This window comes from Ciconia boyciana, chromosome 3 (assembly GCF_034638445.1).
Source record: "Ciconia boyciana chromosome 3, ASM3463844v1, whole genome shotgun sequence".
Classification (NCBI taxonomy): domain Eukaryota; kingdom Metazoa; phylum Chordata; class Aves; order Ciconiiformes; family Ciconiidae; genus Ciconia; species Ciconia boyciana.
In genome coordinates, this window is record NC_132936.1 from 82,713,782 (window position 1) to 82,736,632 (window position 22,851).

At 38.7% G+C, this 22,851-nt stretch overlaps 1 protein-coding gene and 1 long non-coding RNA gene across 5 annotated transcripts in view; one reads left to right on the forward strand and one right to left on the reverse strand.

Annotated features, from left to right (window-relative positions):
• Positions 1-1,212: 1,212 nt before the first annotated feature.
• On the reverse strand, positions 1,213-22,699 carry RAB4A (RAB4A, member RAS oncogene family). Of its 2 annotated transcripts, XR_012041571.1 has the most exons (9): positions 22,527-22,699; positions 13,535-13,615; positions 12,203-12,317; positions 10,611-10,673; positions 9,236-9,390; positions 8,208-8,303; positions 6,078-6,238; positions 4,526-4,729; positions 1,213-3,975 (listed from the first exon to the last, which is right to left on the reverse strand). XR_012041571.1 is itself a non-coding variant. In XM_072856334.1 (8 exons), the coding sequence occupies exons 1-7, from the start codon at positions 22,555-22,557 to the stop codon at positions 6,123-6,125; spliced, it is 657 nt and encodes a 218-aa protein (XP_072712435.1). In that variant the 5' UTR covers positions 22,558-22,699; the 3' UTR covers positions 1,213-4,729; positions 6,078-6,122. The 2 variants fall into 2 exon arrangements, 1 of the variants encoding a protein (XP_072712435.1); XM_072856334.1 differs by having other exon boundaries at positions 1,213-4,729.
• Positions 22,349-22,851, forward strand: part of LOC140649324 (uncharacterized) — a 98,093-nt gene continuing 97,590 nt past the window's right edge. For all 3 annotated transcript variants that reach the window (XR_012041574.1, XR_012041572.1, XR_012041573.1), the window contains exon 1: positions 22,349-22,567. This is a non-coding gene — a long non-coding RNA (uncharacterized lncRNA). The remainder of the gene's footprint in view (positions 22,568-22,851) is intronic.

The window sequence follows — 22,851 nt, forward strand, 5'->3', positions numbered from 1 at the left end:
AAAGTGCCTTGACTGCTTGCACTGTGTTTTTTGGGGTCTCAGGTTTTCCATTGCAGGGTGCTTTAGTCTCTGCATGCAAACTGTGGCTTCTGCTTGTCCCATATACTCTCTACTGGACAGTAACAGGCTTCTGTAATGACTAGTGTTGGGTAAAGGGATAGATCACAGTTACAAGGCAAGCTGAGCTTGTCTATGTTCCTCCTGTAATTCCCACAGATTCTTAATACCCTTTCCCCATCTGACTAGCTTTTTCTACAAGGAAAAAATAGAGCCTAAAATATAATAGCTATCTGAAGTGCTATGCATGCTGAAGCCTTTGGGAATCTTAATTTAGAACTTTGGAAAAAGAGGGTAACATGGGGAAAAAAACAGGAAGCTGCATCACTAAGAACAAGTATAATCTTGCAAATAGGAGAAGTTAAGCTATTAAAGGATAGCTATACTGAAGTTCTATGTGCTGCTGGTTCTATAGTAAATGAAGGAAACAAAGCTACCTAGTATTTTTATTCTATGTAGATTTACAGTATATTTCTTAATTTTTATAGTGTTTAATTCTTTCAGCATATAGAATATAATGCACAGAATAATCAGGTTTTTTGTAGCATTTGTTTTGTAAGGACTTACAGAAGCTGTGTACTCTTGAGCCACAGGGTACCTAGTTGAATACAAAGAATGGACAAGAGATGGGCCAACTATGAATGGCCTAATAGTCTGGAGAAGCTGTAAGTGCAGAATACATTCTGTATTTTCCCTTGCTTTAGGTTTTTAAAGCATAACTTCTGAACCCACATTCTCTGAGAGATCTAGACATATCCATCTCAGAGACAAGGAAATTAAGTGCACCTTTGCAGCCATAACCTCTCAAGGGCACACAGAAGAGAAGTGATGTATTGTTCTTCCCTAACAGGGGGTGGCAGCAGCATTGCAGGGTTGGGGCTCTCCCATGCCATGGGCAAAGCTGCCACCGGAGAGCACAATGAGGGCCCTGCTCCTGGGAAATACACTGAAGCACTCAAGCTCCTTTAGCAGCTGCTGCTGCTTTCCTACCCACATACAGGCCTATGCACTGAATTTAGTACAAGTGTTTTTCAAGACCATCTAAGGTTTGTCATGTTACGGACTTCACTTAGCAGGCAAAACTTGTAAATAGAATTTGCTGTAAGACACCTAGAAAATCAAGAAAGATTCTTTATTTGATGCTAAATACAAGCATTAAATGAAACAGTATAGGCCAACAGACTCATTAAAAGGCAAGACATTGGCTTTAATAAGACATTTAAATCTCTTAAAGGTCTGAACAGCTAAAGCTCCACATCCAATAAATCCTAGGATATAAGTACCCAGTATTATTTCATGTAAAACTTCAAGCCATCTTGCTTTGGTAAAGTAAGAATTTTACACTAAAAACATATATAACAACCTATTTATCACTTACTGTTTAGGTGAGCTAGGTTTGGTTTGCTGTGTGAACTATAATGCTAAAGCTTAAAATCTACTCTAGGGCTGTTATTGGCATGGTGTTTATTTTCAGAAATAAAAAACCCTCAGAGGAGAAACAGTAAACAATATAGCTTGCACTGGTGAGAGCTATTGCTTCCAACAGTATTTCCCTCAGAAGTTGCCATTTTAGAAAGTTTCCTCTTAAAATGTTAGCAAGATGCAGCATAAAAGGTTGCAATACTACAAAACATGCACATTAACCTGGTTAATGTGTATACAGTAAGAGTATACATTAAAAAATGGTAAAAATATGTCAAAACTCATAATGACACTATTCTTTCCTTCCAGGTAGGAAGGAGACAGCTTAAGACAGTTGGTTACAGAAAGAATAAAACTGTGCTTACTGCTTCTTTACCACAGACACTTGACTAAAGTGATCATAAGAACCAAGTATACAAAAGAGGCCAGTCTTGTATGTAAAGGGAAAAGGACAGGAAGAAGTATAAGAAAATCCCTGCCAAACCCCTAAAATTTCTATTTAAAAGCAACAGAATAGGTAACAGGCCCCTGCTCCTTTCAACTGCTACTGTAATAATGGAAAGTAGTTTTGATCAACAGCCAAAACACCACTTCAACCATTGTAACAGTGACAGGAGAGAGACCTTTAGCTTTACTTGTGCCATCTCCCAGCTGATAAGTGCTCAGCTTTCACTTTTGTCAGTGTACCAAGAAACCTGATTAGATTGTGGTAACAGGCAGGGGGAACAGACTCCCTAAAACCTCACCTTTCCCCAGCATTCCAGAACTGGTTTGGGGTTTCAGAACCACCACCCTTCCCTCCCCAACTCAGCTGAAACACAACACATCTCAGTTAATAATACACCATTTGGACTGGTGGAGAAGACAACTACATCCAACATCTACCAGGACTTGCTTTTGGTAATTTCTTCCAGTTCTGAGTAGTGGAAGCCAAAATAAATTGAGTGAAGATTAAGACAGGTAAGTTTCTTTGGAGTTCTTTGATGTTCTGGTAAATGCACAGTTAAGCTGCTTCAAAAATACTTCACACTCTTACCAGGAAGAGAATACTCCCTGGCAATCATCGTTATCAGTAATGTAACAAATCCAATCCTAAATATAACAAGATACATAGGAGAGAGATATAACATGAAAGTCATTGGACCCAACAGCCTTTCTAAAACTAAACCTAGGCTTTTCAAGTACAAAGCAAACTTAATCCCTTATAATTCAGAGATGACTTAAGTTATATACTTTTCAGACAAGCATCCGTTTGAACCAAAAATGTCATGACAAAGGGAACAGTTTTAAACACAATTCCAGTTCCATGAAAGATGGTATACCTCTGTGTAGCATTCTTGCTTTGCTCTTGTGCTTTAACTGCCTTCTAAAATTACAGTATAATCAGTTCAGTTTTCTGGTTTAGTTTTTAAACATGCATTTGACAAGTGACCCTTAAATAGAAAAGATTCATATACAGAAAATAATAAAGCAAGTATGACCTTGGAATTTCAATACTGGGTTCTGATCAAATTAATTATTTTGTGTTAATTTGCACTTCCAAGGAGACATCCTGTTTCTAGTTATACAAGTAACTAAGTAAAAATGTCATACAAGTAACTAAGTAAAAATGTCATACAAGTAACTAAGTAAAAATGTCATACAAGTAACTAAGTAAAAATGTCATACAAGTAACTAAGTAAAAATGTCACTTGTGATTTCCATCAGTGCAAGTGAAATTGCCCCCCTCAGTTGGTTGAATTCAGCTACCTCTGGAAACACTAGCTTAGTTCTGCAGCTCCTTATCTGGCAAAACAAAAGCCACAGGTCTCTCAGCTGATCGGTTGTCATGGCACTGTAAAAATAATATGCAATACTTGTGGTTCGGTCCTCCTTCTTGGACGCTCTGCAAGTCTCATTCCTCAACTGGAAACAGATGAGGAAGAGGACAGGATTCCTAATCTCTTGCCCCATGCCTCTTTCTCACAATAGAAAGAGGGCAGGAAAGAAAGTCTGAATTGCACATTTTAACATAAAGAAAAAAAAAAAATCAGTACCAAGGCTGAAATTGCCCTTGATGAGTTCACAGGAAGAAATAACTACATAAGTAGTACACTTGTTTTTTTTCTTTTCATCACACGAGTTTCCTGGGGGCAATGTGGACAGCATTACATATAGTGCACTCACATGAAGTTCAAAGGTAGAGCTCCAGCAAGACAGACTGTAAGTTCCCAATTTTAAAGTCTAATTTCAGAATTCAAGTTCTTCATTGTACTTTATGAATGTTTAAGAAAAAGAAATCAGTATTTTGAATTTCACACATTCAGGATACTTTAGAAGAACTCCTTTGGGTTCAGTTTGTACCTCAGCAGGTATGCTTCAACAGAGATCATATTTCCACAGCTGATTGCTCTGTGATAATTCTCCATAAGCCCATGCCCCTGCCCTAGAATTACAACACACACAGAAGATGCACAGTTCTGTTCACATATACATTCCACCTTCATGATGCCAGTGCTATACAAAACATCAGGACCAAGAAAAAAAAAATCCAAGTCAGTCAACAGCCATTTGACAGGTTTAAAAGTGTTTTTTCTAAACTTCTGAAGTTTGATAAAAGAGCTTCAGAAGTTATTTAAGAACTGTGATAAAACAGGATATGTGAACATCAATAAAAATTACTTTTCCAACTTGACATATTAGTAAACATAAGTATGGGTCCTAACCATATGTTGAGAATCAGTCATATCAACAGCTTGTTAGTATGTGGCAAACTAAGTAGGAAAAAATAAACCAACGACCCTCACTGACAGTGCCAGTGGTTTTATAATTCAGGTCATAAATATAAACTATTGTGCAACAAACAAACATGACAAAGCCTACCTTAGTTAAATTTGTTTATATGATAAAAAAATAAAATATTAAACTGCTTGTAGTGCAACATTCTATCAGCATACGTAAGTATACCATGCTTTGTAAATTTACTGTTACATTATTTACAGTATATAGCAATGCTTTAAACTAGAGGTGAAAGAACAAAAACAGGTAACGGAAAATGTTTACATACAGGTATGAGTCTTAACATTGTCCACCAAATTATCAAGTTTGCTTTGCAGACTTTTGCGTCACGTGAACATTCCTGCCCCACACCACATGGTACACCTTTCTGTCAGCAGTGGTCTGCTCTCTTTGTAGATAGTGGAAAGATGTTTTTACAAACTGCATAGCCTTCAAGCTTTTCTGTTTCTTCGAACATCATTTGCAAGGACAGCTATAAAATACACAAGAACTCCCATCAATTATCTACATCTGATCAATCTGAAAATGCAACTCCTGAAATAACATCAATAACTATTCACTCCTGTAGAGCTGTACCAAAGCTGGACTAAATTAATGCCCTTTTCCAGCAGTCTCTTAGTTGAAGGATGATATTTCATAGGAGGAAAATAAGGGAGAAAGGCAGTTCAAGGATTCCTATCCATTATGTAAAATTCTGAGCTCTAATTGGGAGCTAAGCTCCCACAATATAGAACAAAATATGAGAATGCAGAATTATATGCTGCTCAAACGTTCTGTAAAGCTTCTGCTGGTGTGCACTGCTCAAACTGATGAAAAATTAATACAGTAAAAAATGATGCAGTAACTATGCCTGCAGTACTTGTTTAATTTGGTATCACTGTCCTTGTATTAGAGAAATAAGGTTTAATTATATCAGAATAATTAACTACACAGCAATTCCTTAATTACCCTCATTATGTGACGGAGAAAGGACTGTTCTAACAGCCAACTTACATACTGTAAGGAGTTAAGTAAAATCCATGAATATTGAGAGGTGTCTTAAGGACAACTGTTTATAAGAAAGACTAACCACCAAGCTGTTCTTGGGAGTAGGTTATGTGACTTTTAGGTCTCTTCCCCTGCTACTGCTAAAGGGAAAATCTATTCCTCACATCCTCTGAAGAATGTCTTTGGAAGACTTTTAGAAGACTGCACACCTGTTCCATAGGCTGCAACAGCCCTAGAAGCTACTTTAGATGACAACACTGCTTAAGCAGCAAATACCACTATTCTCTTGTTGACATTTCTGCTCATAGCAGACAGGAATCAGAACCACTTTGGGCGGGTTTTAGGAGGAAAAAAAAAAAGTGGAAGTTCGAAATCCAGTATTATCTTTAATTTTCAAGTCTCAGTCTTTAAATTTCGTATTTTCAGAAAAGACTATATAATAGCTTTGGACAAGATACTGCACCATGCATTTTGTGATTTCTCATTTCTAGTAATATTTGTCCATGATACAACAAAAATGATTCACCTTATCTACAGTGCATTAGGTAACTATTAGCGCAATAACACATTTCAAGAATACAGAATTTTTCAATGTTTTCCACAGCATTACTCAGACTAAGCAAAGATCTATCAATACTTCAGTAAAAGCACTAGTCTTGCTTTAGTGGGTAGATGGTAGAAGAAAAAAATCAAAGTATATTAAAAAAATCCATTCTACTGTGCATTATTTCACTATATTCTCAGGCACCTTTGTGAAAAAGCCAAGCACTCAATATAGCATGTTTATGAAAATTGGTAATTTACCCAACACCCTGAGATTTTTGTAACCTTACCTTCTGTATCTAAAGTGAGTATTTGGGATTTTGTGTTTTGTTTCTTTAACACCCACATTCTTGAGCACTTTGTGCTTGTGCTCTACGTGGTGATCTCAGTTGTCTCAAGGCAGCATCTCCATACTGAACACCTGAGCCCATTCTTTCTGGATCCAATTCTCCTGATGAGAAACAAAATGGTCACAAGAAGATGGATCACTTGCAAATAATACATTCCAATTTAACTAACAACATTAGATAAAAATGCATAATGATATTCTACTCTAGTTATGGAGACAACTATTGCAATTCTGTTTACTTTTAGGCAATTCCAAACCTGTACCATTTTCTCCTGTAATTTCAACCACATGCCCTTAAACATAATGAAAAAGCAGTTTGTGAATTAGGGTGGCACAAGAAATGTATTCGCACTAACTACTTCTAACAAAGGAATGTCCAAAATGTTTTCTGCAAACACTGTTAAAAAACACCTGCTTTCAGAGACTAATATGCAAACAAAGAAGTATGTAGATCCAAGCCAAACAAAAATGGATCAATCTGACAGTAGGATTCCATAAAGCACTGCCCCAGAGGAAACGATCTCCACGTTCCCTACTTCTGGTATCCATTTCTGCCTACTCCATACCCTCTTACGGCTGTACGGTGGACTGGCTAAGATAAGAAACATTTAGTTTAAAAGGAAAAAAAAAAATCCCTCTGAATAATTCTGATCACTTATTCAGGTTCATTGCATACATGCGCGCCCTCTGTAAATTAGCAGATGACAGCACGCTGAGGGGACCAGTTGATAGCTCGAGGGTAGGGCTGCCATTCAAAAAAGACCTTGGCCAAGCTAGAGGAACAGGCCAGCAGGAACCTCATAAAATTCAGCAACTACAACTACACATGCAGAGCTCTGCACCTCTGATGGTACAAGCCCAAGCACTGGTACAGGCTGGGGACTGACTAGGTAGATAGCAGCAACTGGTTAGCATTGGGACACATTGCCCAGAGCAGCTGTGGAATCTCCCTTCCTGGAGCATCTCAAAATGCGCCTTGACAAGCCCCGGGCAGCTTGCTCTCACTTTGAACCTGCATGCGCTTTGAACCTGAACAGGAGGCTGGACTAGAGACGTCCATAGGTTCCTTCCAGTCTCAATTTTTCCGTGATTCAGTGCATGTGTGCTGGCACAAAGAAAACAGGAACAGCTCACAGAAAACAGGACTCACTTCTCTTGTGGTAATGCCTCTTTAAATCAGTCGTGAAACTACAGTATCATGAGAAACTAGCTATACTTTGCTTTTTCATTTGTGGTTTGTTTGTTTGTTTGTTTAAAATGAAAGCTGCTGTTTGGCATTGATTTGATGCAGTAATCAGGAAATTTCTACGAAAATACCATATTCTTTTCAGCTAAAAGTGTGTTTGGCATTCAAAAATGTGTAATTAGAGTCTAAGACCGACTTTTCAATATGACCAATAGTTAAAACTTTGACGATATGAAACAACTAGAAGATAAGAGAGGAAAACTGGAATGCAAATTAACTGTAATGACACCTAACACTTAGGAGCCTGTCTCCGATAGAAACCTGCCCACTTGCGCTGAGAAGCTTCTGGTATATTTCTAGATCTGCAAAAGTAAAAATGGTTTCAACCGAGAGGCAGGAAGGTCACTTCAGAGAAACACAGTTGCTAGGAAACATCCCTGAAATTTTCAGTATTATTGTTCAAATTCCCTTGACTGTATTTCCTGCTACATATGAGAAGCATAATTAAAAGTTATGTCTGCCCTGATACTAGGTTTTTATGCTGCATTGCTAAAACTGTCTAATGTCAGGCTTGATGTTTGTAAGGACATAGCAACCCACAGAATGCATGGCCTACACTCAGAGCTGACTGTTAAGGTAAACACTGTATAAAAAACAGTGAATCCATAATTCACACCACCCTCCTTTTAGATATACAGATCTGACTTAGTCATCCATTCCTATTAAACTTACGGGAAGCAGCTATAAAGCAAATGGGTTATTTTACCACAATGAAATTTTGGTTCTTTGGGTTAATTCCATTAGAGAACTCTGAATGGCAGTATTTCCACGTGTCCTTTTAGTTTTCAAAAAAAAAAAATTAAAAGAATGTAAATCTCAATTTACCTGATTCAATTTTATTGAGTATTTTTCTTGCACACTGTACAAAGGCCTCTTCAACATTTTCGCCCGTTAGTGCACTCGTTTCCAAGAACATCAGCTCTGCATTTGACACCAGAAAAACAATCTCAGAGCAAGTCTGGAATACCTGATATAGTAATTCAAAGCATGAAAGCTAGGAACAATAGAAGTTTTCTTAAGGAGAACTATTGTCAATAGCATGGTCTGGAAAAATTAGCTTTTGATGTCAAAACCACAAAAAACTTCCTCCAAAATTTATACGTTAACACTAGAAATTTGGAATCCAAAGATAATAACCTGGGTTGTGCATGCAAAGTAGCGCATGAAACCAAAGAACTTCATATAGTTTCCCATTAATAGAAAGTTATATGCAAAAGGAGAGCCAGCAGCCACAGTTGGTAGAAAAGACTATCTATAATTGATTTATAAAAGCTTTTACTTTTGGCAGGTTTTACTGATGGCAGGACTGTAGCGCAGAAGCTCAGACTGAGCCTGGCTTTAGCTTCCACAGAAATGTGTCTTCAGACTGGAAATTCTGAACACTGCAGAGCAGGTAATAGTCCTATGGATCCATGCCATGCACTGAACGCAGTTTCCCATGAGTAAAACTCATTGCTTCCAACTGCAGCCCACCCCATCTAACCTTGTCTATAATCTACAGAATCTATAAGATGCTGAAAACTAGGAAATAGTGCTGTTCATTTTCTCCTCAGCCCTTTGAGGCAAGGCAATACCTGAAGTTGTATTACATTCTCTAGGGAATATAATTCCACATAGAAGGTATTCTTTAAGTAGCAGCTACGACTGGAAGAATCACTGCTAATGAGACTTAAATAGTACATGTAGTTCTCGCTGCAGGCACTATCCTCTCTCTATGCCTCATGTACTGACAGAACTCTCTTTTCTGTAGATATTTGACAAGGTACAGTGGGCAAAGTACTCCCTAACTGCACAAAAAATAAATTAAGTATTAAGCACCTTTGACTGCTACATGAAGATTTTGTACTACTTACCATTTTCTTGTGCAAACCGGGATGCTTCTAAAAAAGTAACTTCACGATCTGCATCAAGATCCTTTTTGTTTCCACACAGTATTATCACAATATTTTGACTTGCTAACATTCTCGCATCCGTCAACCAATTAGTAAGAGCATTGTAGGTTTCCCGGCTATGTAGAAAATGGCATCCTTTATTAGAACACACTCATTTCTAGTGAACAGATCACTGAACTAAAACTCAGAGGGCAAATCTGTATTTGTGGCAAACCACAAATTGCTGCTAGTCAGGCAAGTCACCTACACATCTCAATGTGCCAGCTATAAACTGGGAAGAGTATCAAGCTCCTTCATGAAACTACTTAAAAGCTTGAAGTTTTTAAAAAGCAAAATTAAATCATCCACAATATATAAATAAGTATACGCAACTATAAAATACCCTGTTAGTGTGAAAAGCTAAAATTTTAAGCACTAATCTAGTTTCAGCCTTTTGTGCATGAAATTTGGGATAACTGAATTAATTATTGTTTAACATGTAATTCAACTGATACTTAAGTTTCAGGTGGGATTGTAAGAATTTACTACTTGTGAAGAAATGCGTGCCTGAACGTACACATTTGTGTCAAGACTAATATCATCTCAGGCAGTTACCCTGCACACACTATTAGTCATTGTAGTGGTGGTCAGAGATAAAGCCTTCAAGCAGTAAGACTGACAAATGAGCGCAACTGACCTTAAGCACAAAACAGATTTCAAAGACTGCTCAGAGGAGAACAGTCCACTCACAGGACAAAAAGCAACAGATCTAGCAAACCATCATTAACCAAAATGAAACTTATCTGACATGTATCAGTTAATGGCGGCCAGGAAAAAATGTGGAAATATGTAATGGTAATGCTATTGGCTGCCTATAATATTAAAATATTGAAAGATGCAGAGATGAACAGAATTCTGGGCTACAGTTAAGGAATGTGTAGGTAGAGCTAACTTCTCCAGAGGATGACCTGTTATACCAGCATACTAATAAGCAGTTTCCACAAATAGAGGTGTACCACCTTGGTTAAAAGTGGCTAAAGTCTGCTCTTCGTCTCTGTTGTAAGGCTTCCTGAGCCAGTGGTTGCATGTAGTCCACCACAATTACAACAGCTACTGGTGGGCCAATTCCCATGTATTTGTCTAACCCTTTGAGACTGTTTACATTTATGATATTCACAATATCTCATGTAAACAAGTTCCAAAGCTTAAATATCCACTAAAACAGAAATACTTTTTAATAGTGATTTTCTTTTCTTCCTGCCCATTCTCCGTTAGAGGATTAGGTACTTCAGAGGGAATCATTATGCATTAGTTGTATCTGGTAGTCTATAAGCAAAAGAGTTGCTAGCTTTCTTACCTGGTTATATCATAGACAAGCAAAGCACCTGCAGCTCCTCTATAGTAACTCCTTGTTACAGACCTGAAAGAGAATTACAGATGTACATTTCTGTAATATCTTCATTGTTTCAGATCTGGGTTAATATAATGCAATCTGTATTATGAAACCGAATTCTCATTTACATATTTAAAATAAGATGTGGTTTTTAGACATTATCAGCTGTGCAGCAGCAGACTATTTACAACTAGACTTTTGATGAAGCACTTCCACTAAATATAGCTGTACAGTGATACTCAAAGTCCATTATGACCTGTGTGCTGCTGAAGCTACATATCATCATACTATATGGCCCGATACCACCATCAGCTCCCAGTTCTGTATCTGTGGCATGAAAACAGCATAATTAACTTATGTTTGAACTCTCATCAGTGAGGACAGAATGAGCAAAGTAGCTGTAATTGAACAATTTAAGACTCCTTAAGTTGAAGAGAAGGAGGCAAGGAAATCAAGGCAAAGCATCCTTTCAAAAGGTAGAAGACAAAAAAAAAAAGCTAAGTATGCAGCAGAGGTGTGATCAGCCTTAAAAAGAAAACAATTAGATGATAAAAAGCAACAGGAAAAAAAGGACCTGCAAGTCTGTGAACACTTTGAACCTGAGAGAGCAGAACTTGCACAAGCCTCAAAGTACAGAGCCTCCAAGCTCCTCAGAATCCCAGGATATCTGGCCAACACACTGAAGAGATCTCATTACTGGAGACTACGTAGCACTGCCCAGCTTTACCTAGACATGGATGTATCCAAAGAACTTGTCTAATAGAGGACATCTACCTGGACTGCTGCCCACTACTCAGACTGCCACCACCATACTCACCTTTGTTAACCACTGCCCCGTGCCCCAAAGAAACCTCCCCCCACACCCCACCCCCCAAAAACATAAAAAAAATGATGTCCTATTTCATGGTGAATGTACTCAGGAAAACATTAGATCTTTACTGAGTTTGATCCATGCCTCAGATGTATGACACAGTTAAAATACAGCATTAAAAGTACATTGGTGGTTCTAAGCTGACAAATACATTGCTTTTTCTTTAAGAAACTTAGAGATCTCAGTCTTTCTAGAAGTGTATTTAGCCAAGTGAACGTGACAACTGATCCCCCCCCAATAAAATAATATTATACTATGAAATTGTTCTCATGCAGATTTTGAACAGCTTACAACTTCCTGGCATTTACTTATTCCAACCAATAGAAGGTCTTCTAAACATAGTTACGCACACACAGTTAACTAAAAAACTATTCTGAGTTTGGCTGATGAACAAACTTTTAGCCACATATTCTACTCATATACCTTAACTATCACAGAAAATACCCAATGAAAGAAAGGGCAGAACTGCAGAACTGATGCAAGCCAGCATTGCTTTACTTAACTCAATGGATCTATGGTTGTCATATCTGAGTTGGAAGATCTGGCCTAGTTAATAATATGAAAGCAGACAAACAATTCCACTGACAAAGAAACTATGCCTACTTATAAGCAGGGATAAATAATACCCAACACCCACAGCAACAATTTAATAATAAACACTTAATAAAATGATTGAAAAGGGTACCTGAATCTCTCCTGGCCTGCTGTATCCCATATCTGCAATTTTACATATTTACCACCAACATTTATGATCTTTGAACCAAATTCCACTCCTATAGTATGATTTGAGTCATCTTTGACTGCAAAAAAGAAATAAAACCAGACTTATTTGGAGAATATTTAGAGTGAATAATTAGTTTTTACATAATCCAATTTAGGTATAATCAAAACTCCTCAGTGTTCAAATTACAAACTACTTCCTGAACCATCAAATTCAGTACCACTCATAAGTCTACTGCCACCATGCAGAAATAAACATTCTCACAATTTTTGAACAGCTTATTCAATTCAAAATTACTACTAGAAAGGCCTGCTTCAATCAAATAATTCCCAGTTCACATTAATAAATGGCAAATAACTTTTTTACACTTTTTTTCCAACTGTGTTTTCTAATACTTTGACACAATTTAAAATTAAAATTCATGGAAAAGCAGAACACAAAAAGACACGGTCTTGCCCATGAATAAGCAAGAGCTACTTCTTCTTTAAAGTACAAAGTTAAGACACTTGCTCTATGTACACTGTTGATATCACAGATTCTCAGCAATATACAACTGCCCATATTAGAAGCAAGGTCACGGTTCAAGTTCAATCACAGAATCATGCCATGTACTTTAGTGCTTACACATTATTATCCTAGAGCTATTGCTCAAGAGATAAGGTGAGTTACCATTTGGTTGAGAGAGATAAGTCACCTTAGATTTACAAAGGTTTCTAAATGCATATTATTTCTGTTTTATCATGATGCTAAATGCACTACCCAACAGGAAATTTTGTTCATGTCATCTATTCATCTCTAAGTAACATTTACAATGGAGTCTCTACCAGTATTTATCATAGAACACAGTCCTTAACAAAGGAGTGTCTATTTATTTAGAAAGAGACTAGATGTTGGGAGGTTTGAGTTCTATCCAACAGGCTTTCTAAATCTACTCAAGCAATTCAACTTTTCTTTCAACTGCTCAGTATTTTTTCTACAAGATCCAAGTCTCTACTATATATCTAGGGAAGCTTATAGCTGCAAGATATAATTATCACAAAAAGTAAATCTTTATTTTCATCAACATCCTGTTATATTTATTGGAGAGTAATACAGAATACTGCTTTTGATTAGAGACAAACAGCAAGCAATAAAGATTTACAGCATGGTTCTGAACATAATTCTCAGTCAAAATCCTCATCTATACAACTAAGAGAATTATGGGAACTTCCATACAAAGAATAGATACTCATGTAGGCAGAGCCTTCATCTGTGGTACAAAGCAATGGAGAACTCTTACTGTGCTCATGTACTTACATTTCTTTTCAATAAATTGGTGTAGTAAACAGGATTTTCCAGTTCCAGCATTTCCTATGACCAAGAACTTAAACAGGAAATCTGAAGATTGAAAGACAAAAAAACCCCAAAACTGCTACATTTTAGTACGCACTCACATTTTTGTCACAAGACTAAGTGCACAAGCCAGCTATTCTCTAGTAGCTGTTATTTCAAAGAGAAGGGAATAGATGACAAAATTAGCAAAATAACAATAAATCTGAAGAACAACCCAGTGTATTCAATAGTGATGTTACAAAGTAAGAGCTAAGAATGCTATTTGTTTATGGAGACACAAAAATGACAGGAAGAGATGGAAATGGCTGAATTTGAATTCAGTTAAAATAGGCTGAATTACAGGTATATGGTTGGCTTATATTTCAGCAACTTGTTTTAAGAGTATGTAAGCTATTAGCTATACTCAGTACTAATGCCCTATATAATGATGTTGTTTCTTAAAATCTATATGTTTTTGTACTTTTAAAAATTTTTGGGTTTTTTTATTTTATTCACATAAATTTGAACTTCTCTACATTAACTGCTTAATACTCATACTTCATTTTAATATGTGTAAAGCTGGAGCAACTACAATATTTTTCTACAAAATTTACAGGCAAGAAGTAATTTTTATTCTGGGATGCCTGCTTTCACGTTTCCTCCACATGGTAAATTAAGATACAGGTACTTCTGGCACTTTACCTATTTATGAGCCATTTACATCAGTGTTCATTAGTAATACATGTATTCAAGATTTATGGTCCATTTGTATTGTTTTAACAGTCACATATAATGCTTTAGTACTACCTCCCCAGATCTGCTTTCAGTTTGGCTAAAGACTGAAGAAAGCTTCCTTGTCTTAGCACTCTCAAATACACACATGGACAAACTGTGATTAGAAAGTTTACAATTGCTTCCCCTAATATACAGCCATCAAGGCAACCTTTACAGTTCATGCAAGATTCACTATTTATTTTTCTACCAGCAACAGCTTTTTTTTTTTTTTTTTTACAGTCATCTTTACAACTTTATTGCATGGTTTCTCTTATAAACATAGCAGGTCTCCAGAAGACATTAGGTAAGCATGTGTGCTGGTTTCAACTGGGATAGAGTTAATTTTCTTCCTAGTAGCTGGTATAGTGCTGTGTTTTGGATTTTAGTATGAGAATAATATTGATAACACACTGATGTTTTGGCTGTTGCTAAGTGGTGTTTACACCGGTCGAGAACTTTTCAGCTTCCCATGCTCTGCCAGGTGCACAAGAAGCTGGGAGGGGACACAGCTGGGACAGCTGACCCCAACTGACCAAAGGGCTATTCCATACCATATGATGTCATGCTCAGTATATAAAGCTGGGGAAGAAGGAGGAAGGGGGGGACATTCAGAGTGATGGCGTTTGTCTTCCCAAGTAACCATTACGTGTGATGGAGCCCTGACTTCCTGGAAATGGCTGAACACCTGCCTGCCAATGGGAAGGAGTGAATGAATTCCTTGCTTTGCTTGCGTGCACGGCTTTTGCTTTATTTAAACTGTTCTTATCTCAACCCACGAGTTTTCTCACTTTTACTCATCTAATTCTCTCCCCCATCCCACCAGGGGGGAGTGAGCGAGTGGCTGGGTGGTGTTTAGTTGCTGGCTGGGGTTAAACCACGACAGCATGCAATGAAAATAATTAAGTTTGCAATATCAACAGAAATAAAGACTTAAGATTAATTTTATTAACAGTGTTCAGAGCTGTCAAATGGGTTACACAAGTATTGGCCCAGGGTATGGCAGAATAAAAAAAAAATTAAACTATGCTAAGCAAGTCAAAGCACTGATACATTACTCTGAGAACCTCGTCCGAGTCTTAGTTTTACAAATTGAATTTAACATGCACACAAATCTATGTGCTCATTCCATTTCATGCAGGAATTGTTATTTGTTATGGTACATCATAAACCCCCCCAGCAATGGTAAAAGCAACAAGCACGTTTCTCATATGGCAAGAAAATTCCCACTGTTGAAAAGTCAATAGCAAAACAGAGGGCTATGAATCCTGGGAATGTCCACCATCCTTTGCCTTCACCTGTCTTCCAAATTTTATTAATATTTAAAATGAGGTAGTGTTTTACTAAGGATTTTTGCTTTTTTACATTTTACCTTTGCATGATTTTTCTTGTTTAAAATGTTGTAACAGGCTTGGTATAGATTCTGTATTCTACCCTTCTCAGAAAGAGATTGCTGTTTCTTGCTCACAAATATGACCATTTACACGCTCAAGACATTCTGTTCCAAACTCCTCTCATTCTTCACGCCCCCACCCAGCTGCTCATGCTTTCTGGATGAAAAAAACAGTTACAAAAAGGATTTTACTTCAGGTTGTGAAAATTGTGTGTGTTATCCCCCATAAAGAAGGGCCCTTCATGTCATCTCAACTGCAAAACATGCTGAAGCTGAGAATGTTTCATCCTATCAAATCTTCACTTAGTAAGAAATGTAGATATCATAAATAGCCCCAAAGTGTTAGGTTAAGAAAAAATTCATCTCTGAAAGAAAGCCAAGTTTCTGTTTTTATGGACCAAATATCATTAGTTAGCTGCCTTGTGTACCTTTTTGTATATTTAAACTACTGTGGGTGTGTGTAATCTCACTGATTTTACCACTTCCAGAGAGCTCCTCAAAATGTGAGATGTTCTGAGACATAGTCACAACTAAAATAATCTTTTTCTGGTCTCTGCAGTTTTTCCAAAAAGAAATCTGAAATCCATTTAAAATTGGTTCTCCTATGTATCTGGTGAATGCTGTTTGTCAGATCTCCTTGTTAAAAACAACTACAACATTCAAGTCTACCTTCCTTTTTTCCATGGAAGACTCATATTATTGACAGTAGTGTAACAGCTACCGTCAAACTAAACCAGGAAAAGAATAAAACCAAATCTCTATTCCTACACTAATTTGCTCTGTGATTGTAAGCACTAGTTGTTAAATGTCATTCACAAAGCCATACTTGTGCAAGCCACAAAACCACGCTGAACAGCAAATTTAACACGCTGCTCTGTTCTGCGCAGACAGGCTGTAGGCTAGTGAGAAATTGAAATAACAGTGTCGCTGTCAGGGAGTGATCAGGAATAACTTCAGAACAGCAGTGTATTTTTCCTGAGGTGTTTTAAGTTGAGGTGTTTTGTATTTTGCTCTGAAAGCAAGAGTGATATTTGGGGATTTTATATTCATGTCTTTAAATTGATAACATATTCTAGCAGCACTTTATAACAGACTCTCAATTTCTATCAAGATTCTATTGTGCCAGACAGCTTTAAAAGGGAAACTTTCCTCCAAATAAATCACTTAGATGGTGATTCAAAACCTGCTTACGTGGTAGATAAAAAATATATTTCCCTCTGGCAAAATTGCAAACAGGTTTTCTAAGGTGAAACTTGAAACTGCAGTTACAAATCACTTGTTTACAGTATGAAAGTAAGAGAAATGTGTTTTATTCTACCATAGCAGGGAAATACCAAAATCTTACAATAAAAAAATCAAAACCTTTCTGCACCAAAGGCGGCAGCAATGTTTCCAAATGCATACAGACTCATAGAGTAAACAACACTTTGAAGTTACATTTACAAATGTAATTGTGCTTCTATCAGTTTAAACTCCAATTTAATGTAAATTGTTCAAAATAGCAAAAGACTTTTAGACTTATGTTAACAGTTTATCCACAAGCACTGGATAACACATTTCAGGAAATATGGAATACTGCACATTTAAACAACTGCAAGGAAGGACAAGAAAAGGGATTTGCCTGTACCAAAAGTCTCAAATATCCATATTTAACAAGTTTTTAAGTTCTCAGCCTAGCATATTAATGAGTAAGGTAATACCAGCTAAGAACAGGGAGAACATTTTTCATTTTGTTATTCTGGAACTTCTTTCTTATAATGTCATTCTGTATGACAAGGGGAACCACGTCAATTACATTTTTATTGCTTGATTTAGGACATGAAATATCCTCTCGTAGAACTGTACAGATGTATCTAAAAATTTAGCACAGTTCAGAAACACAGAAACTGAATGAGACTAGACAGACAGCTTCTTTTAGCCCAACTGTAACATTACTGTGTACTCACACTCGGGCAAAACTTTTATATATTCATTCTTTGCAATTTCACCAAATGCAACTCATATTCTAGTGTTTGCACTACTGCTTAATTGCTCTAGTTTTTCTTTTTGGCATCCTCTTCCAGAGCAGTTAAATCACTTAATTTCATAGCCTTCCCCCCCCCCCCCCCTCGATTGACAAAGCAGCTCTGAGCTCCAACATTCCAGTTAGCTGCCAAGGCTGTTACCCTAGAAAAGTTGTTCTTTTGAATTCTGTTGTTCCTCCTTCATGGAAAAGCTGAAAAGCAACATCATTCAGATGTTAAGAATGCTTGCTACCATGCTGGCTACTGAAAAGGTCTAGAAATGTTGAAGTACTTTGCCTGCAAATAAGATCATCATTATACAGAAAGGATTTAGGAAGAAAACTGAACTCTGTGCCAAAAGGAAAAAAGGTTACAAGACATGCACTAGAGAAAGCATAAAGAGATGTCTTTCATCTAGCATAGCATGGCTGTTTAAGGAAATAAGGCAATATAAAGAATCAGCTTACTCCCCTCTGTGAGCTACATGCATCACCTGGTCCCAAACTGGGTAGGGGGTACAGGGAACAAAACTTATTTTCTAGCATAGGTGAAAAGGAGTAAAACTGTGGCTCCACCCCAAAGATGTACCAGCAGCTAAACTACACGTTTGGGGGAGGTGGGACTGAGGGAGGGGGGGCTGAGAGGAAAGGAGAAGGGAGACAACTTGTGGGCTTTGACTCAAGTACCAGCAAAAACAGATGGTTCATGTGGAAACCACCCCCAGACATCCAACCTCCTCCTTTGACTGAAGTTTACTCCAGCAGAACGAATAATTGAACAGCTTCTGAGGTACTGCAGCTTAGCCTTTAAAATGTAATGAGAAATAAAGTGTTTCTTATATACTTGCTAATACAGAAGGGGAAAAAAAAAAAAAGACCAAACTACAATCTCAGTTCAGTCTTCTTCCAAGTCCTTGATAAAGAGCAGAACTTAGATTCACTAATGTGACCCTTCGGAAACTCTCATTCACACCATGAAAAAGTCTCTTCTCGTAGTTAGACATCATCTATTCTGCAGCAGTCTGCATAAGGAAAGAGTGCTCTGAAGTGTTGCTATTGGCATATACTACCTCTAAGTGAGAGAAAAGAGGAGCTATTCTCCCTGCTTACTCCTTTCTCTAGCAATAAGAGTTAACAAGATAAACAGGTAGAACAGATAAACCTGGCTCTATTCCAGTCTGCATAGTGAATGCTTGAAAGAGGGAAGATCAGCTTCCTTACAAGCAAAAGAGCTATGCCCTCTAAGCAATAAAATCAGATTTGAAATAAACTGAAGGCCAGGGTGATAAATGCAGAGACCATCAGATAAGCATGTGTGTGGGGTGGGATGGGGAGAAAAGAATGAATCAAACTGTGGGGTGGGATGGGGAGAAAAGAATGAATCAAACTGTCCAGACTAAAAAGGAATATGTTTAAATGGACAGAAAGACTATATAATTATCTGACAATGACAGAGATTGATAAACTCATGTGACCAGACTGGCAGTAGTAGATACTGGTGGAGAAAACACAGGGAAGTAGGGACTGAAGAGATTTGACTGGAATCTTACATGTCACATTTACTCAAAGGTAGTACAACCTTTCTTCTACCATTTAAAATCCAAAGGTTGCTTTGCATTTACCTATTATAAGGGTAAGGGACTTTTAAGTCAGTTTATATTTATCATAACACAAAACCGTGTACATTTTGCACTGGGAAGCAGGAGAAAGCATGCATGTGTTGTTACATGGTACCTAACTACAGAGAGGCCATTGCATCTCAGAAAACTCGAGTTAAAATAATTTTCCTATAAAAGATTTGTTTCCAATGTTACAAGATAAACTTTTTAAAGAATGACCCTCCTCTCCCAAAAGCAGCAGTAAAATGTTCTTTCTAAACTTAGTCTCAAAATTAATGGAGTTTTGTTCTATTCATGACTGTTTTGGTTTCGGCACTTTGTAAGGGAAATAAATTGATCACGTAGGACAGTGGTAAACAGATAGGAAAGCTAAGAACAGAAGACATACAACTGATGAAATAGATCTACAGGAGAGAAAATATGGATTGCAAACAAAGAATTTAGTGCTAAGACTATGAGACGCTACAGACCTTGGTTTGAAAAGAGCTAAGAGATAAGAATCACAGTGAGGGACAGAAATAGTTGGTAAGTCTGGGTGAACAGAAAAGGTTCAAAGCAGACAGAATTTGAGACAGAGAAAAGAACTCAGGGAGGAAAAAAAACAGGAAGAGACATGTAAATTAACTGAGGTGGATAATGAAGTATGATAGGCAGAAAGGACAGATCAGAGGAAAGGCTCTTTATTTCTCATAGATCGAGAAAAATATTGAAAAAAATAACCCTCCTTTCAAAGGGAAGAGAAGTTGAAACCTCACAGAAAAATAACAGCCATATAAAAGTCAGACAGCAAAATGACATTTAAAAAAACAGACAAAAAATCCCAACCACTTTCCTGAGCCTATCTGTATGGGATGAAAAGCTCGAGGTTACATAATTAGAATGGGTCATAATCCATGTGATAAGAAGAAAAATTCAATTCATGAATAAGCATCTACAAGGGCAGTAGCTACAGGGATTCCAGCACTGAGGCAATACAGTGACCACTGACCTCAGTCACCAGGGGGAAACTGCCCTAATACTTCTATCATGCTTGATGATCCCTGTAACAGCTGGTCAGAAACAAACCACTCTTTATTAGGACAGTGAGCACATTAAATCCCAAAGAGTTCACCAAGCACAGAAGATCCATGATTTTATCACATCATAATGTTTACTTTGAACTGTCAACTGGGCTGCTACACATGTGGACAGGACACTGCAAAATTAGATACTGGTTACTGTTATGGTCAGCGATGGTATAGCCATTGTTAAAATTTATGTTATAACTCAGTTTTTATTCTTCTATCTACTCTAAACCTTGACACTCTCAAGTATTCTAGGTCAGAATTTTTGTAGCTTGTGTATGAATAGAACAAACATTGGAAACTCAAAAGAGAAATATACCAAACAAGAATTAAACAAATAAAAGGAACAGACCACAACAACTGCAAACCTTCAATTTTAAGGGCTTGTTTTCTAGGACATCAAAACACTCAGAAATTATCAACAGGTACAGCGGCTTACAATTGCTATTTTGCATCACTGGAACAATGCAAAAATGTTGAAATGTACTTGTTTAAAATAGAATAAACTATTTAGCTTGCTTACTATTACAGCATCAAAAGAGGAGCACTGCTGAAATTCTCTCTGTCATCTCTGGTTGCCTACCCACTCATTTGCTTAGAGACCACCAATCCCACCGTAGGCAAAGCCAAAGTGATCCCAGTTCTTGATCACAAGAGTTCAAAGCATGAAGAATTAGTTCAAACTCACATCTAAATCAACAGAGCACACCTCTTGGTTTCTACATGTAAGTGTTACATGTTTCAAGAAAGTATGGAAAAAAAAGGCAGGGTCTGGATATCCTAACGTTTGCACTTCAAGGGCTGCCCCACACTCTTGCCCCATTTTGCCCCTTAGTTCCATGCATTTGTTGTACACCAGTGGGACAAAACATCTTAAGCACTGATGACGAGGGTACTGAAAACAAACTGAGTTACACAGCAGAAACAATCAGGTAAGTTAGCCTACTAGTAAGAACTGCTGACGGCTATTGCAGTTAGCAGAGTTCTTGTGTCCAACTTTGCTGTAGTTATCCAAACCATCCCTTACTTTCAAAGCTCTGCTCTAAGAGCAAGAGGATGCAAGTCCAGCTCTGAAGTCTGAACAGCTACTGAAGATACTGCAACAGACAAAACTAGAAAATGACAACTGAAAGGGTTTATCACAGTATTCAATTCTGATCTTACTCTCCAACAACCTATTGTATGGACTTTGAAAATGTTTACACATGTGTCAGCATTTTTATACTGCAAAATTTTACAGAACTATATGTTATGGAAAGGGGAGAAAAAGCAAACTGACTCAAGCAAACAGAGCTGTTTCAAGCAAAGTTATAAAGAAGAGTATTCAATACTATCTAGTCACTTCCCATCTCCTCCACCTAGCCAGCAATACTAGCTCTCCTTACCTTTTCAACTCCTCACTTCTCTTTGATGCTTCCCTGTAAAGCACTGACACACCCTGTCAGTGCCAGCACTCTCACTTACTCCTTCAGATGTTTTTCTACCAGTAGTAGTTAGACATCCATGCCAACATAGGGACATATGAACATATTCACTGATCTTTTCCCCCTCACTCACTCTCACAATCAGTTCCTTTTGATCCTTGCACATCTAAGACAACAGGAGTGAAATCCTAACTTGCCGGGCAAAAGAACACAATCTCCAGTTAAAGAGGCACGCAGGTTCTTCCAGGGGACATGCACTGCAGCTGTCCTTCTGACTTCACTTAACCATAGCGAGCAGTATCTAAGTTCCCTCGCCTAGATTTCACTTACGCTTCGAGTCACCACCTCCACACTACGAGAGAGAATTGCGAACGCTCTCTGGCCTGTCAGCCCGGGCAACAAAGGGCGGGGCAGGGCGCTGCAGCGCACACGGCTCACAGAGCAGGCAGAAAAAGACCAGCCCGCCGGCCGGGGGAGAGGAACCCGCCCGGGCCCGGAGAGCCGCCACAGCCCGCAACTTCACGGCTCACGCCACACCGGCTCAGCCCCTGCTCCGCCGCCGTCCCCGCGACTTCTTCGGCAGCGGCCGTCACCCCGCTCCTCAGGAGGTGACTGCCCGGGCCCGGGCCCGCTCCCGCTCCCCCAGAGGGGAGGAGGAAGAGGAGGGTCCTCCCACCCCGCCCCGCCCCGCCTCCGGCTCCTACCGTAGGTCTCGGACATGGCAGTCTGCGACATTTCGGGAGCGGTGAGCCCCCCTTTCCTCCTCCCCTGCCCGGGGACGGTGCTGACCGGCGGAAGCTCGCGGCCCGGCAGAACCGAGCGGGCGGGCCGGGAGGGAAGCGGAGAAGCCACCGGCGCCCCGGCGCGGCTCAGCCCCGCCAGCAACGGCCACAGCTGCGCACGCGCACCCGGGCCGCCTCGCCCTCCGCCGGCGGCGGGGGGGGGGTGGGGGGGGCGCGAGCCCCGCCTCCCCGCGCAGGCGCGGCGGCCTCGCGGCCGGCGGCCCCGCCTCCCCGCGGTGTCCGTCAC

Coding starts and splice junctions, on each gene's coding strand:
- RAB4A (XM_072856334.1), bottom strand. CDS start 22,557: ATGTCGCAGACTGCCATGTCCGAGACCTACG. Junction 13,616..22,526: donor TGCCATGTCCGAGACCTACG/GTAGGAGCCGGA, acceptor TTCAATCTTCAG/ATTTCCTGTTTAAGTTCTTG. Junction 6,239..8,207: donor ACTCAATAAAATTGAATCAG/GTAAATTGAGAT, acceptor GTTTCTCATCAG/GAGAATTGGATCCAGAAAGA.